The sequence below is a fragment of the Colobus angolensis genome, unplaced genomic scaffold, assembly GCF_000951035.1.
Source record: "Colobus angolensis palliatus isolate OR3802 unplaced genomic scaffold, Cang.pa_1.0 Scaffold103, whole genome shotgun sequence".
NCBI lineage: Eukaryota > Metazoa > Chordata > Mammalia > Primates > Cercopithecidae > Colobus > Colobus angolensis.
In genome coordinates, this window is record NW_012111253.1 from 5,982,186 (window position 1) to 5,996,817 (window position 14,632).

Genomic DNA, 14,632 nt, shown 5'->3' on the forward strand with positions numbered 1-14,632 from the left:
ATTGAGGCAATAATTAATAGCCTACCAACCAAAAAAAGTCCAGGACCAGATGGATTCACAGCTGAATTCTACCAGAGGTACAAGGAGGAGCTGACTCCATGAATTTAAAAAACATAAGAGTAGAGATGGGAGGCTGGCTATAAGAATCTAGATGTTTACATTGGCATTCAAAGTGTGAAATTGTTTGAACATGTTTAGGATAAAGTTTCCTGTGATTTCAACAGATCCCGATTATAAGTGCCTGCCATATGTGGAGCCCTGTGTCGGTGCTCTTTTGCCCTCTGACAGTTATGTCAGTCTGTGTGTGCAAGAGTAGGGATGGCTTCTCAGTATATACTCTTCCTCCTCTGTCTTATGACAAATTCATGCCCGTTTCCCCATCGATACTTTGTAGTTTCAAGTTTGTTTCCAGAGCAGTATATAAGAAGAAAATACTGTATTACCAGTGTTAGTGATGGAGTTAAACACACTGATTACTCAACTTACCATTCATTTAACATGTTATGTAGGATTTGCAGAAGCCCATAGTGTGTATGTTAAAAATGAGAATATTTATAATACTCATTGTTTGAGGAGTAGGCTTTTGACATTATTGAATAAAATCCCCTGGTGCTTATGAATTACCAGATTTTTGCTTAATACTTATGTACATTTCCCAATGAAATTCAGATAAACATAAAAATTAAGCAACTCTTCTGATACTCCTGGTGATAGTGTTGACTCTTTGTTCTTCCATTTATCCCCTCGGGGCCAATAGATTATAGAGCTAGACAAGCAATCTAAGTGTTAGGCAGCTGATGAGCAACAGACAGTGATCTTAGTATTTCAGTCCTAGGTTCCTTCTAAGCAGTATAATAGAACGATCAAGGCAATACAGCCATGTGATTTATGTTCTATACCAAAGGTACTCAAAATCAGTGAGATAAAGAAGAGGTTTATGTGTAGTAGGGTTTAGTATATTATGATTATAATCTCTTCCTGGTGGTACAAAGCCCTCATGGTTGCCAAGGAGGGCCTTCCCTCAGAGTAGAGCCATATAATCCATATGTGCTTTAATGCTGATTTTTATTTACTTCATTTGCATGTGGTGGTTAATTTCATTGTCAGAGGTCAGGAACCCTACTGTCTCACTAGGGTTTTTTCTGCTACATTGTAGTACAATTCTACTTGAGTTACTGCCTCATCTCAACTTCGTTGTCACAGGAATGATTACATTGTTCAGTTTTTCCTCCTTATGTTTTCTGTATATCTACAGACTGAGAGATGTGAGTCTGCATAGTCGGGTTGCCTAGGTCTGAAACATGACCCAAACATATTAACTGTATGACTGTGGGCAGGTTATTCATGCTAGAATAATGTCTGGCACATAGTAAATTCCCCTCTGAATTTTAACATCATACCTTTTCTTTCTCCTAAGCTTGGTACCTTTTCTTCTTCCAATTTATTACACTACTCTTGATTAATACTGATGAGTCTGGAGATACTTAAATATGGGGTTGGGGGGAAATAATTTTTAAAACTAGTAGAATTCTTCTATTAAACATTTTACAACATTAAATCACTTTTGTGGTAGCATCATCCAGTAACATTTCTGAATTTGCAGTTCTAAAGTAAATTATGGTTTTTGCCTCTATAATAAAAGTGATAGATGAATCCCATTAGGTATGAGGCATTAGGTTACTTGGCATAATAGCATCAGGCTTCCACAGTTCACTGATATTGTCAATTTCTGATAACCATTTTACCAATGGTTTGTCCTACCTGTCTTTTATCTTCACTAGCATCTTTAGCTTTGAGGGAAAAACATTTCCTCAGTAAGCATGATTAGCTGATTTTCCCCCCTATAAACATTATTTAGATAAAAGAATGAACTTAGTAAAATTCTCTACAGTATTTACTCAGGTTCTCACTACAAGTGCTTTCATACACTGGTGCTTACTTAAATTATTCTTTAAAAGTTTTTCATATGCGTACAATAAAGTATAAACCGCCTTTTAGTTTTCACTCAAGTTTTAACTCATTGGTAGAATAGTCATTACTGAAAGTTTAATTTACCATTTTTTCTTGTTTCTGGATAGAGTTGGACGACCCAACTTCACTGTAGGTCAGATTTTTGCACTCTGTTTACTTAGGACTGCCACCTTCTGTTACTTCTTCCCAGTCTTTTCCATCCAACAGTAACAGTTTTTAGGAACATTTTCCACACAAAAGGATTTCTTTATGAGTGTCATTCACCAGCAGTGCTATGTTAGGATGCAGATCCTGTGCTAGATTTTCTCACTTCTGACTCATTCCTACACATGAACCATGAAGTACTGTTAAGTCTATGTGGCTTCTGTGTGGTTTTAAAATAATTAAATATTATCCATTTTGTGAACAATTTATACCTTCCTGGAGAAACGGCTGTTTTCAGGCCTGGAACAGGGAAAGTACAACATGATCCTTGACCATCCTATTCCAGAAAGTAAAGTGTTCAACTTTTCTTACATGTTGACATGTCAAAAGGACACAGGAGTTGGCTTTCACTGGCCATAATTAGGTCAAAATTAGTAATGAAAATATGAAAATACTCATGTAAACAAAAATGCCGACTAACAAATGTAGAGTATATGATGAAAATAAACCCAAGGGGGTGAGGATTTTTCATATCTGGAATGGCAGAGTAAAATGTTCAGCAGGCCTTAACAAAACAACCATTTAACTGGAGATAAATATTAAAAATAGTCATTTAGAGTACCTGAAAATTGTCCTAAGGGAGTATAGCAAATGGGAAAACACTCAAGAAAATCTGTTAAATTTGCAAAACAGTAAGAGTCTGTAGCATTTGAGCCACAACTTGTTCTGTTCTCCCATGTTCAGACCAGCTTTCTTGTGTGGAAACTCTACTCCAGGCAGGTATGACTAAGAAGCAGGGGCTCCCTCTCCCCATGGCTGCCGGTCTAGGGCTGTAGTTTGACCACATGAGGTGCAGACTACTGGCATTTCTGATCCTTTTCAGCCCTATGTGACAGAAGCTCTGTTCCAGGCAGTCATGTCCAAGAAAACTGAGAGTCTCTTACCTCACTCAGTGCCTACTTGTAGGATAAATGCTTTACTTAAGGCATGACAGACTGAGAATACTGGGGCTCTGATTATCCCCAACTTAGCTTGCTCACAGGGTGGAAATTATATGTCAGGGAGTGCAATCTGAGAAAATCATAGTTTGATCCCACACCCCCAACACCAGCACCTGCTCTTAAAGCAGGGATATCATTTTGGGAGAAGCTAGCTGCTGTCTTCCCTCTATCTCCTGAACAGTAGCATAGATGTTCTATCCAGATGGAAAGATAAGATGTGAGGATGCTGTGCTCAGCAGTTGTGCTTGAAGAGACCATCTTTCTTTGGACCAGACCATGCCGTGCATGCCTAAGGGTATTATCACAAATGGAGATTTGGGTGATGAAGAATTAAGAAAGTGCTTGTGGCTCCCTTGTACTGGTATCAGCAAGTCACAGGATGAGCAACCAGAAGTTTAACAGAAAGATCTAGATAAGGAGATAGCCAAGACAAGCCCTCTTGTGATCACAGTCAACCCTGGGGGTCAGGAATGCTACGTGTATGCATTAGGCTGCACCTAAGCAGAAACTGTCAGAACTGGACATGGGACAAATTGAAAACATTCCCCAGGCTGGGCACCGTGGCTCAAGCCTGTAATCCCAGCACTTTGGGAGGCTCGAGACCATCCTGGCTAACACGGTGAAACTCCGTCTCTACTAAAATTACAAAAAACTAGCCGGGCGAGGTGGCGGACGCCTGTAGTCCCAGCTACTCGGGAGGCTGAGGCAGGAGAATGGCGTAAACCCGGGAGGCAGAGCTTGCAGTGAGCTGAGATCCAGCCACTGCACTCCAGCCTGGGCAACAGAGTGAGACTCCGTCTCAAAAAAAAAAGAAAAAACATTCCCCAAGCTTCATGTCGATTCATCAGCAAAGGGTGAAAGCCTCACCGGTACAGTGGACTTAAATACAGCTCTGACCAAACAGAGCACTGGGTGAATAATAAGCTACCCTGACTCAGGGGCAACGCTTTAGGAAGCCAGATGTGAAAATTACATGTATCTCTGGCAGTCTGGAAGACTGTGTATATATCATTGCATCCTTGCAGCAAGACTGCATCCTTGCTGGAGTGATTGAGAAGGGAACATGCAAGCTACTTGTCTCCGAATGAACATAGGACAAAAACAAACTTTTTGAGTGGTGTGATAGCAGCCTCCAAGCCACACAGACATCCCGTGGTAAAGGGTAAAAATCTACTAGTCAAGGAGGCTTAAGCACAGCGTTTGGCCAGTAAGGGGCTTATATTGACCCAGGGGCAACTCCTAGGTAGGCAGGCTAAAGGATTAAAAGAAGGAGGAAAACATCTGGATAGAGCCGTCGGAAGCTGTGCACTGTGAGGGAAATAGACTATAGTCTATTTCCCGTAGTCATAGCCCAGTCACTAAACAAGCAAGCAAATGGGTGGGGGAAGGGAGATCAGTATTCAGGTTGTGGTTGTATATCTAACATATCCAGATTTTGATGACAAAAATTTGAGGCATATAAACAAATGGGAAGATGTGACCTGTAGACTGACACAGAGACTGCCTTTGAAGGAGGCCACATGGAGGGCGTTGCAGACACACTTGACAGCAAAGACTTGAATTACACATATGCTCTAGAACTGAAGAAAACTATGTCTAAAGAATTTTTTAAAGTATTAATGACAATGTCTAAATTAGAGGATAGTAAAAAGAAATGATTTTTTATTTTAAAAATCATGTAGAAATTTTGTACTTGAAAAGTATAATAACCAAAATGAAATATTCGTAAGGGGGCTAAACAATAGATTTGAACTGGCAGAAGAATTAATCAGTGAACTTGAAGATAGATTAGTAGAAATTATGCAATCTGAAGAACAGGAAAAGTGAACAGAATCTCACAGAAATATTGCGTACCATGAAGGGGACCAATATTAATTGTAATGGAAATACCAGATGAATGAGAGTGACAGAAAGAGACATAGTCACGGAAAGCATCCCAAATTTGATGAAAGACAAGAAGCTTAAAGAATTGCAAATACGGTAAATGCAGTGAGCCCCAGACTGAGACACATTGTAGTCAGAACAGTTGGAAGGTAGTAAGAGAAAAATGAGTCTTCCTGCACAAGGAAACCCCAATAAAAATTAACAGCTGACTTCTCATCAGAAACATTGAGGCCAGAAGGCAATAGGACAACATACTCAAAGGGCTGGGGTTGGGGGACAGACCTGACAACCAAGAATTTTACGTTCAGCAGCACAGTCTTTAAAATCTGAAGGCAAGCTAAAGATATTCCCAGATAAAGACAGAGAATTTTTTACTCTAAGACTTGTTTTACAAGACATCCTAAAGGAAGTAATTAGGCCCAAAACAAGTGACATCAGACAGAGTGTTCCAAATTTGCAGGAAAAAAATACTTGGATACTATAAACCAGCGGTCCCCAACCTTTCTGGCACTAGGGACTGGTTTTGTGGAAGACAATTTTTCCACGGACTGGGGGTGGGGGTGGGGTTGGGTTTACCTCCTGCTGTGCGGCCCTGTTTCTAACAGGCTACAGACCTGACAGACATCTGTGGAATACTCCAACAATAGTGAAACTACTAAAACCACATATCATCTTAATAGATGCAGAAAAAGCATTTGTCCAACCTCTTCAATATAAAAAGGCTCAAACTAGGAATAGAAGGAAAATTCCTCTACCTGATCAAGAGTATCCCAAAAAACCCACAGCTAACATGATACTAATTAATGGTGAAAGACTGGTTGCTTTCCCCTTAGGAACAAGAATGAGACAAAAGATGTCCACTCCAATCACTTCTATTTAACATTCTGCTTGAGGAGTTAGCCAGGGTAACTAGGCGAGAAAAAGAAGTAGACAACCCAATTAAGAAATGGATGCGGCCAGGCGCAGTGGCTCAAGCCTGTAATCCCAGCACTTTGGGAGGCCGAGACGGGCGGATCACGAGGTCAGGAGATCGAGACCATCCTGGCTAACATGGTGAAACCCCGTCTCTACTAAAAATACAAAAAATTAGCCGGGCGAGGTGGCGGGCGCCTGTAGTCCCAGCTACTCGGGAGGCTGAGGCAGGAGAATGGCGGGAACCCGGGAGGCGGAGCTTGTAGTGAGCCGAGATCGCGCCACTGAACTCCAGCCTGGGCGACAGAGCGAGACTCCGTCTCAAAAAAAAAAAAAAAAAAAAAAAGATGCAAAGGATCTGAATAGAAATTTCTGCAAAGAAGGTATACAAATGACCAATGAGCACTTGAAAAGATGCTTAGTATTATTAGTTATTAGGGGAATGAAAATCAGAACCACAGTGAGATAATGCTACTTCATACCTACTAGGGTGACAAAAAAGAACAGTAAATATTGATGAGGCTATGGAGAAATTGGAGCGTTCGTATGGTCCTTGTAGAGTGGCAGAGCCACCTTGCAAAATGTTAATCGTAGAATTTATCATATTACCCATTCCCAGTTACATACCCAAGTGAAATGTATACATAAATCTGTACAACATGAATGAACTTTGAAAACATTATGCTAAGTGGGTAAAAGTCCATCAGAAAATAGCACATATTGCATTATTTTTTTGTTTTGTTTTGTTTTGTTTTTTTTGAGATGAAGTCTCGCTGTGTCGCCCAGGCTGGAGGAGTACAGTGGCACCAACTCAGCTCACTGCAACCTCCGCCTCCTGAATTCAAGTGATTCTCGTGCCTTAATCTCCTGAGTACGTGGGATTACAGGCACATGCCACCATGCCTGGCTAATTTTTTTTTTTTAAGTAGAAACAGGGTTTTGCCATGTTGGCCAGGCTGGTCTCAAACTCTTGACCTCAGATGATCAGCCCACCTCAGCCTCACAAAGTGCTGGGATTACAGGCATGAGCCACTGTGCTCAGCCATGATTCCATTTTTATATGAAATGCCTCAGACTTAAGCAGCAAGAACAAGGGGAGGGGGTGATTTGTACAGAGTTTCTTCTTGGGGTGAGAAAAGTGTTGTAGACTTAGATTGTGATGGTGATTATACAACTCTACTAAAAAAATTGAATTGTATTTAAATGGATGGATTTTATGGTACTTTATGACTCAAGTTTTTTTTTTTTTTTTTTTTTTTTTGAGGCGGAGTCTCGCTCTGTCGCCCGGACTGGAGTGCAGTGGCCAGATCTCAGCTCACTGCAAGCTCCACCTCCCGGGTTTACGCCATTCTCCTGCCTCAGCCTCCCGAGTAGCTGGGACTACAGGCGCCCGCCACCTCGCCCGGCTAGTTTTTGTATTTTTAGTAGAGACGGGGTTTCACCGTGTTAGCCAGGATGGTCTCGATCTCCTGACCTCGTGATCCGCCCGTCTCGGCCTCCCAAAGTGCTGGGATTACAGGCTTGAGCCACCGCGCCCGGCCAAGTTTTTTTTTAAATGAACTTTTAATATAAGTTCTAAAATGGACCCTAGAAAACTTGCTGTTTATGATGACAAGAACCAATTTATGTTAGTCTCAGCCATGATTCACCACCTCTTCCTACCTATTTTCATAGACATCTGAATAATTTAGTCTCATCTAATTCTTCCTGCTGTTTTCAGTGGGATACTTGCCACCTAGACAATATGAGTCAAAAATCGATTATCCTCCTCATTTGACTGCTAGCTAAGAAGTCCAGGTATTTGTTTTGAACTGAATATTTACTACAAAACTACCAGTTGTGCGTGTTTGTGTGTATGCCTTGACAGCTTGGAAGCTTCTCTTTAGTAAGAGGGCCTCTTCATTCCTATTTAGCATAAAGGCATCTTATTTCTTGACTTTTACTGATTAGCTATCAGTTGAATGCTTCCAAAGTTCTACTCTTTGTGCAGAGTCTCAGTTCTTCATAAGTAAAGTGCTAGCACCTAAACAAAAAAAGGAAAGTGTGTTGTTTGCTAAAACTAGTGGATAAAAGTTTAACAAAATAGTTACATAGTCTCAAAGTCTCTCTCCACAAATTACTTATTAATTACAAAGAGAAAAGTAGTACCTTTACAGCAGAGAAACCTGCCTCCCTTCTGTGTTACTGGCCACAATGCTTAGACTGATCTAATTATGAGGAAGTGGCGTGGAAGCCCAAATTGAGTGACATTTCAACAAAATTGGCTTCCAGTTTTCAAAAAGGTCAGAGAACACAAAGGATGATTAATTCTGCTGATTAAAAAATAAAAAGTCATGAGAACCAAATACAATCTTGGACTTTGTAGAAAAGATGTAAAAGGACATTATTGGGAAAATTGATGAAACTCGAATATGGACCATGAATTAAATCAGTGCTTCTCCAGGAGGGAGTGGAGGTGGCTATTTGACAATGTCTGGAGCTGTCTTAAACTGGGGTTGAGGGGTGAGTAGAAGCCTAGAATGTTACTAAGTAACCTACAGTATAGTCCTAGACAGAACAGTCCTGCACAGGTGAAGATTACCTGGCCAAACGTCAATAATGGAAACCCTGGGTTAGATGATAATAGTATTTTACTAGTGTAGTTTTCTTGTTATTTGGAAATACTCATTGATGTATTTAAGGGTAAAAAGACATATGTCCAATTCTCCAATAGTTTAGAAAGATTATGCACACACATGTATGTGTGTATTTTTTATATGTGTGGCAACTAATGAAGCAAATGGAGGAAGATGTCAACGGTGAATACAGGTAAAGAGTATAAGAGAATTTTTGCTTTTTCTTGTTTTTTGCGACGGAGTCTCGTTCTGTCACCCAGGCTGGAATGCAGTGGCACAATCTTGGCTCACTGCAACCTCTGCCTCCCGAGTTCAAGCAATTCTCCTGCCTCAGCCCCCGGAGCAGCTGGGATTACAGGCGCCTGCCACCATGCCCGACTAATTTTTTTATTTTTAGTAGAGATGGGATTTCACCATGTTGGCCAAGCTGGTCTTGAACTCCTGACCTCAGGTAATCTGCCCGCCTTGCCATCCCAAAGTGCTAGGATTACAGGTGTGAGCCACACTTTAAAAAGCCTCGCTTTTTTAAGAAACAAGGTCTTGATATTGCCCAGGCTGGAGTACAGTGGTGCAATCATAGCTCATTGTAGCCTCGAACTCTTGGGCTCAAGCCATCCTCTCACTTCAGCCACCACACCTGGCTCATTTTATTTATTTATTTATTTTTGAGACTGGATCTTGCTGTGTTCCCCAGGCTGGTCTTGAACTCCTGGCCTGAAGCGATACTACTGCCTGGGCTTCCCTAATTGCTGGAATTACAGGCATGAGCTAAAACTTGATTTTTTTCCAGTTTCTTAAGAAAACCTCTTGAAGTAGTCCTTTAAGTCCTAATGTCTGATGAAATATATATTCATGGAAGTAGACAGTGTTTATGCCTGTTTGCATATTCCAGTATGCGTGGAATTAGAAAGTAGTTGGTCGTAATATGTGAGGCTTTTTTCTTTACCAAAGCATCAAAACCAAATATGTTTCCAGACATTATGAATGTCCCATCTTTATAACACATCAAGAGTTTATTCAGAGAAGAAATATCAGTATTTTGAAGACTTTGATTACTGATTTCCAAAGGAGCTCACATAGACTCTTTAACAGTAGCTTGCACATACCAAGGGTCTGGGATCTGATATGGAAATACAGTAATTAATGCTGAAGGAAAATGACACATTCTGGACATTAACATGGTAATGGTGATGATTGTATAAGTTGGTCATGTAGAGTACCATCTTGTGTTACCCTCACTTCTTAGGTGTAAATTAGTAATATTTATTTTTACATCAAAATTATTTTTTCTTCATGAAAACACCTTTCAGTATAACAGGTAAGAAATTGAAGAAAAAAAAGTTTTGTTGTTTTTTTTGTTTTGTTTTTTGTTTTTTGAGACGGAGTCTCGCTCTGTCGCCCAGGCTGGAGTGCAATGGTGAGATCTCAGCTCACTGCAAACTCTGCCTACCAGGTTCACGCCATTCTCCTTCCTCAACCTCCCCAGTAGCTGGGACTACAGGCACCCGCCACAACACCCGGCTGATTTTTTTGTGTTTTTAGTAGAGACGGGGTTTCATCGTGTTAGCCAGGATGGTCTCGATCTCCTGACCTCGCCTCAGCCTTTCAAATGCTGGGATTACAGGCATGAGCCACTGCGCCCGGCCTGAAGAAAAAAATTTAGTCTTCCTTATCAGTTCATAGACCACTTAGGTCGGTCTTAGGCTGCAATCATGAATTGCTTCATTGTGTGTGAAGGTTGCATGAAAGGGTGTTGCTGAATAATTATTTTTGATAGCACATTTAACAGATTATTTTCTTTTGGTTAAATAACAGGAAAGTATTTTTGTAGGGAAAACAGAAGATGGATAGAAACCACCAATTGGTAGAATTTAGGTTGCCTCAATGATAAAGGATTAATGGCATTTTAACTGATCTAATTTCTTTGGTTGAAGTCAGCAGTGATTTGGGTTATCCATGTGTGTAATGCGTGATGTTTTTCTTAATTTGCAGACCATGAAGATTATGACCCACAAACTGTGAGGCTGGGAAGTAGATACAGTCATGTTCAAGAAGTTCAAGAACGGCTTAACTTCCTTAGGTTTGTTTTATACAATTAATGTTGCTCTCATTAAGGGATACAGAATGAATAGACTATATAGCTTGGTCTTTGTTGGGAGGCCTTTTCCGAAGTCATATAAGACATTTCCCTGTATTTGTTACTAAATACTTTAAAATGGTTCGCTGAGTTTTAACTTTGTTGCAGTATTTTAAGAGAACACATTTTAACCTTTAGAGTTGACTTCTGTTCTTCATACCTGTTTATGCTGGAAATAATGTTTATTTTTAAAGGACAGAGTCTCGTATTTTGACACAACCAGAAGGAGGACTATACTGACTTAATGATATCATAGACACTAAGGAAATGGGGGCAAAAGGCTGCTAGACCAGCACCTCAAAAGAGTGGTTGGAGTCCTCTGGTGCCTTGTTTGTTCTAACAGTGGCTGACAGGCAATCTAAAGTCATGTGTTGATAATATCATTTCTGATTAGCTTGAGGGAAAAGGTTTATTAAGATAAAAAGTAGTCTAGGGCTGGATTTGCTCTGCAATATTTAGCTTTTGGTGATCATACACTTACAGATGTGCAGAGTGCCTTTGTTACAAATTTTGATGGTCAGGTACGGTGGCTCACACCTGTAATCCCAACACTTGGGGAGGCCAAGGCAAGCGGATGGTTTGAGCCCAGGAGTTCAAGACCAGCCTGGGCAGCATGGTGAAATCCCATCTCTAAAAAAAAATACAAAAATCAGCCAGGCATGGTGGTGTTCACTTGTAGTCCCAGGTAGGTACTCAGGAGGCTGGGGTGGGAGGATCACTTCAACCTGGGAGGCGGAGGTTGCAGTGAGCTGTGATTACACCACTGCCCTCCAGACCCTGTCCCAAAAAAAAAAAAAAAAAAATTATGAGAGGTTTCTTTTGAATTCAAAAAACCACATGTAGCAAAAGAGCTTGTTTAGATTACAAGTGTGCTAACAGAAATGCCCAGATTATCACTGCTTCATGAAGTTTATTTTATTTATTTTATTTTTTTGAGACGGAGTCTCGCTCTGTCACCAGGCCGGAGTGCAGTGGTGAGATCTCAGCTCACTGCAACCTCCGCCTCCCAGGTACAAGCGATTCTCTTGCCTCGGCCTCCTGAGTAGCTGGGACTATAGGCACACGCCACCACGCCCAGCTAATTTTTGTGTTTTTAATAGAGACGGGGTTTCACCATGTTGGCCAGGATGGTCTCTATCTCTTGACCTCATGATCTTCCCGCCTCGGTCCCCCAAAGTGCTGGTATTACAGGTGTGAGCCACCGCGCCTGGCCCCATTTATTTTAATAACATTCTGGGGAGTTTTGTCCTGGGCTGTGTTAATTATGGATTTCTATTTATTGAACTCTGTGCTTATTTATGGAGAAAATTTTAAGTAGCTATATAATGATTTTAATTTTAGGAAAAACCTCTACCAAATTTTAAGAAATTTGGCACTGGTTTAAAGTGAATTGTTTTTTTTTCTGTATGTTTTGTTTTTAACCACCTGGATAGAAGGACTTGCCTCCCCACATTGAGAGTTACTGCCATAGTAAGCAGTCGTTACTGATTGGCATGTGTTATATGTCCCTTAGGTTTACTAGAACAGAAAAGTGGTTTCAACCCCTTTTGCCATTTTAAAGTTTGGAATCCGAGGAACTATTGTAGTTTCTACTCTGTTAGTACCTCTGTATGTGAGCTATAGCAACTAACTCAAGGGAGAGGAGCCTGACTTTAATGCCTGCTGTGTGTTGGGCCTGTACCAGACACTTTATATTTACTCCGAAGCAACACAGTGCAACAAGTGTTACTCCCATTTGATCAATAAGAAACCCAGGATTCCAGTGGCTTAAGGTAGCTTGTTTGAAATCTCACAGCCAGTGTATGATGGAATTGCACTACTCAACTAGGTCTCTTTTACTTAAGTCTGTGCTTTTCTTATTACCCCAGTAGTTTTTCAAACTTATGTAGGAGCTTTAGGGCTTCTGAGTTAAGTTCCTTGAAGATTTCTGAACAAGCAGTAGAAAGTTTCCCGATTTTTTTCCTTCCTTTTTCTTCTCCCGGCAACTGGAGCGGCTATACTTTTTATATATATATATCAGATTCCAACTGGGATTTTCATTTGGAGAAGGGTTTATGCCATCTTTAGAATAAAACAAAAAAATGGAAAAGCTTTGAAAATGTAAGCAGTTTTAACTCATAAATATTGATGGATTAGTTATTTGTGAAAGTTACTTAATTGAATACCTCATTTTTCAATGATGCCATATAAGCAGGATGCTAAGTCTCTTTCTTTCTCTCCTTCCTTCCTTCCTTCCTTCCTTTCTTTTTTTCTTTTCTTTCTCTCTCTCTCTCTCTCTCTCCATTTTTCTTTTTCTCTGTCTTTCTGTCTTTCTTTCTGACTTTCTTTCTGTCTTTCCTTCTGTCTGTCTTAACAGGGTCTCAGCCAGGCTGTAGTGCAGTGGCACAGTCTTGGCTCACTGCTACCTCCACCTCCCAGGTTCAGTTGATTCTCATGCCTCAGTTTCCCCAGTAGCTGGGACTACAGACATGAGCCACCACACCCAGCTAATTTTTGTATTTTTAGTCGAGATGGGGTTTTACCATGTTGACCAGGCTGGTCACGAACTCCTGACCTCAGATGATCCACCCACCTCAGCCTCCCAAAGTGCTGTCATTACAGGCATGAGTTACTGTGTCCAGCCAAGGTCTTTTATTTTTAACTCAAGCTACTAAACGTCCTTCTTTCCAAAAGTCTGGTTTCAAAGACTAAATGGTTAAAAGTTCAGGGAACGAATCTTTTATTCATAATTCAGCTAGCTGCATTTCAGGCACAAAGTGGGTGTTCAGTGTGTACTTGTTGAATTAATATCTAGTGGGGATTTTTTTTAGTACCAGATAAAAGAAAAATAGGCTATTTTGAAAATGAATATCTTTTTATCTATAGTTAAAATATAATGGTGATAAATTATTTTATAGATAATATAGATTGCCTTTCAGGATAAAAATTACATAAATCTAATTGCCAATTTTTTATGTTTTTTCAAGATTTTTATTGAAGGATGGCCAACTGTGGCTATGTGCTCCTCAGGCAAAACAAATATGGAAATGCTTAGCTGAGAATGCAGTTTACCTTTGTGATCGTGAAGCCTGTTTTAAGTGGTATTCCAAATTGATGGGGGATGAACCAGACTTAGATCCTGATATTAATAAGGACTTCTTTGAAAGTAATGTGCTTCAGCTTGATCCTTCTCTGTTAACTGAAAATGGAATGAAGTGTTTTGAGCGATTCTTCAAAGCTGTGAATTGTCGAGAAGGAAAACTAGTAGCAAAAAGGAGAGCCTATATGATGGATGACTTGGAGTTAATAGGATTAGATTACCTTTGGAGGGTAAGTCAAAAGTAGGAACTCTGTGAACAGTGTCTGATGTACTTTTTCATATACATAAGGAATTATAATTTCACGTATAAATTGTGTATTTTACTGTAATGTTTGTCTCAGGAATTTGGTGTAGTTAGTAATTGTTCATTTTTATTATTATATCACTTGTCAGTGGGCTTTTTCTTCTCTCTTCCTCTCCCTCCTCCTGCCACTGATGTTCCTTTTGTCTTAACTTAGTATCTGTGTATTCCATAGATATGCACTAAACATAAAAATCTTCCATTCCTCCCCTGTGGATATTGTTCCGTCCCAGTTTTTCATTCAGTGTCGATCTGTTTCCTCCTTTTCAATGTTTAATGCTAAAATAGAGGACAGAAGAGAGGATTTGTGTTTAGTATAGATTATGAGTATATGCTTTATTGGCACTGTTTACCTTGTGATATTTTTAAATACCTGGGGGAATAAAATACTATCTTTTTAAGGCTAATCTTTCTATTTTTATAGTACTAGTATATTATTCCTATCTTTAAAAGTCTGACCTGTTATACAGCAGTTTATATTGCTGTTTGGATGTCTGAAATTTTTTCCTACAAACCATAGATAAAGACGTTTACTGTGGCATTTGAGTATTTAAAAGCTTTTCATTAAGTATGTGGTTTTCAACATTG

At 40.0% G+C, this 14,632-nt stretch overlaps 1 protein-coding gene across 1 annotated transcript in view; it reads left to right on the forward strand.

Annotated features, from left to right (window-relative positions):
- Window positions 1–14,632, forward strand: part of USP9X (ubiquitin specific peptidase 9, X-linked) — a 154,875-nt gene that overhangs the window by 71,549 nt on the left and 68,694 nt on the right. Inside the window, exons 15-16 of the mRNA XM_011942716.1 lie at window positions 10,520–10,607; window positions 13,631–13,973. Coding sequence (XP_011798106.1) covers window positions 10,520–10,607; window positions 13,631–13,973 — 431 coding nt within the window. The remainder of the gene's footprint in view (window positions 1–10,519; window positions 10,608–13,630; window positions 13,974–14,632) is intronic.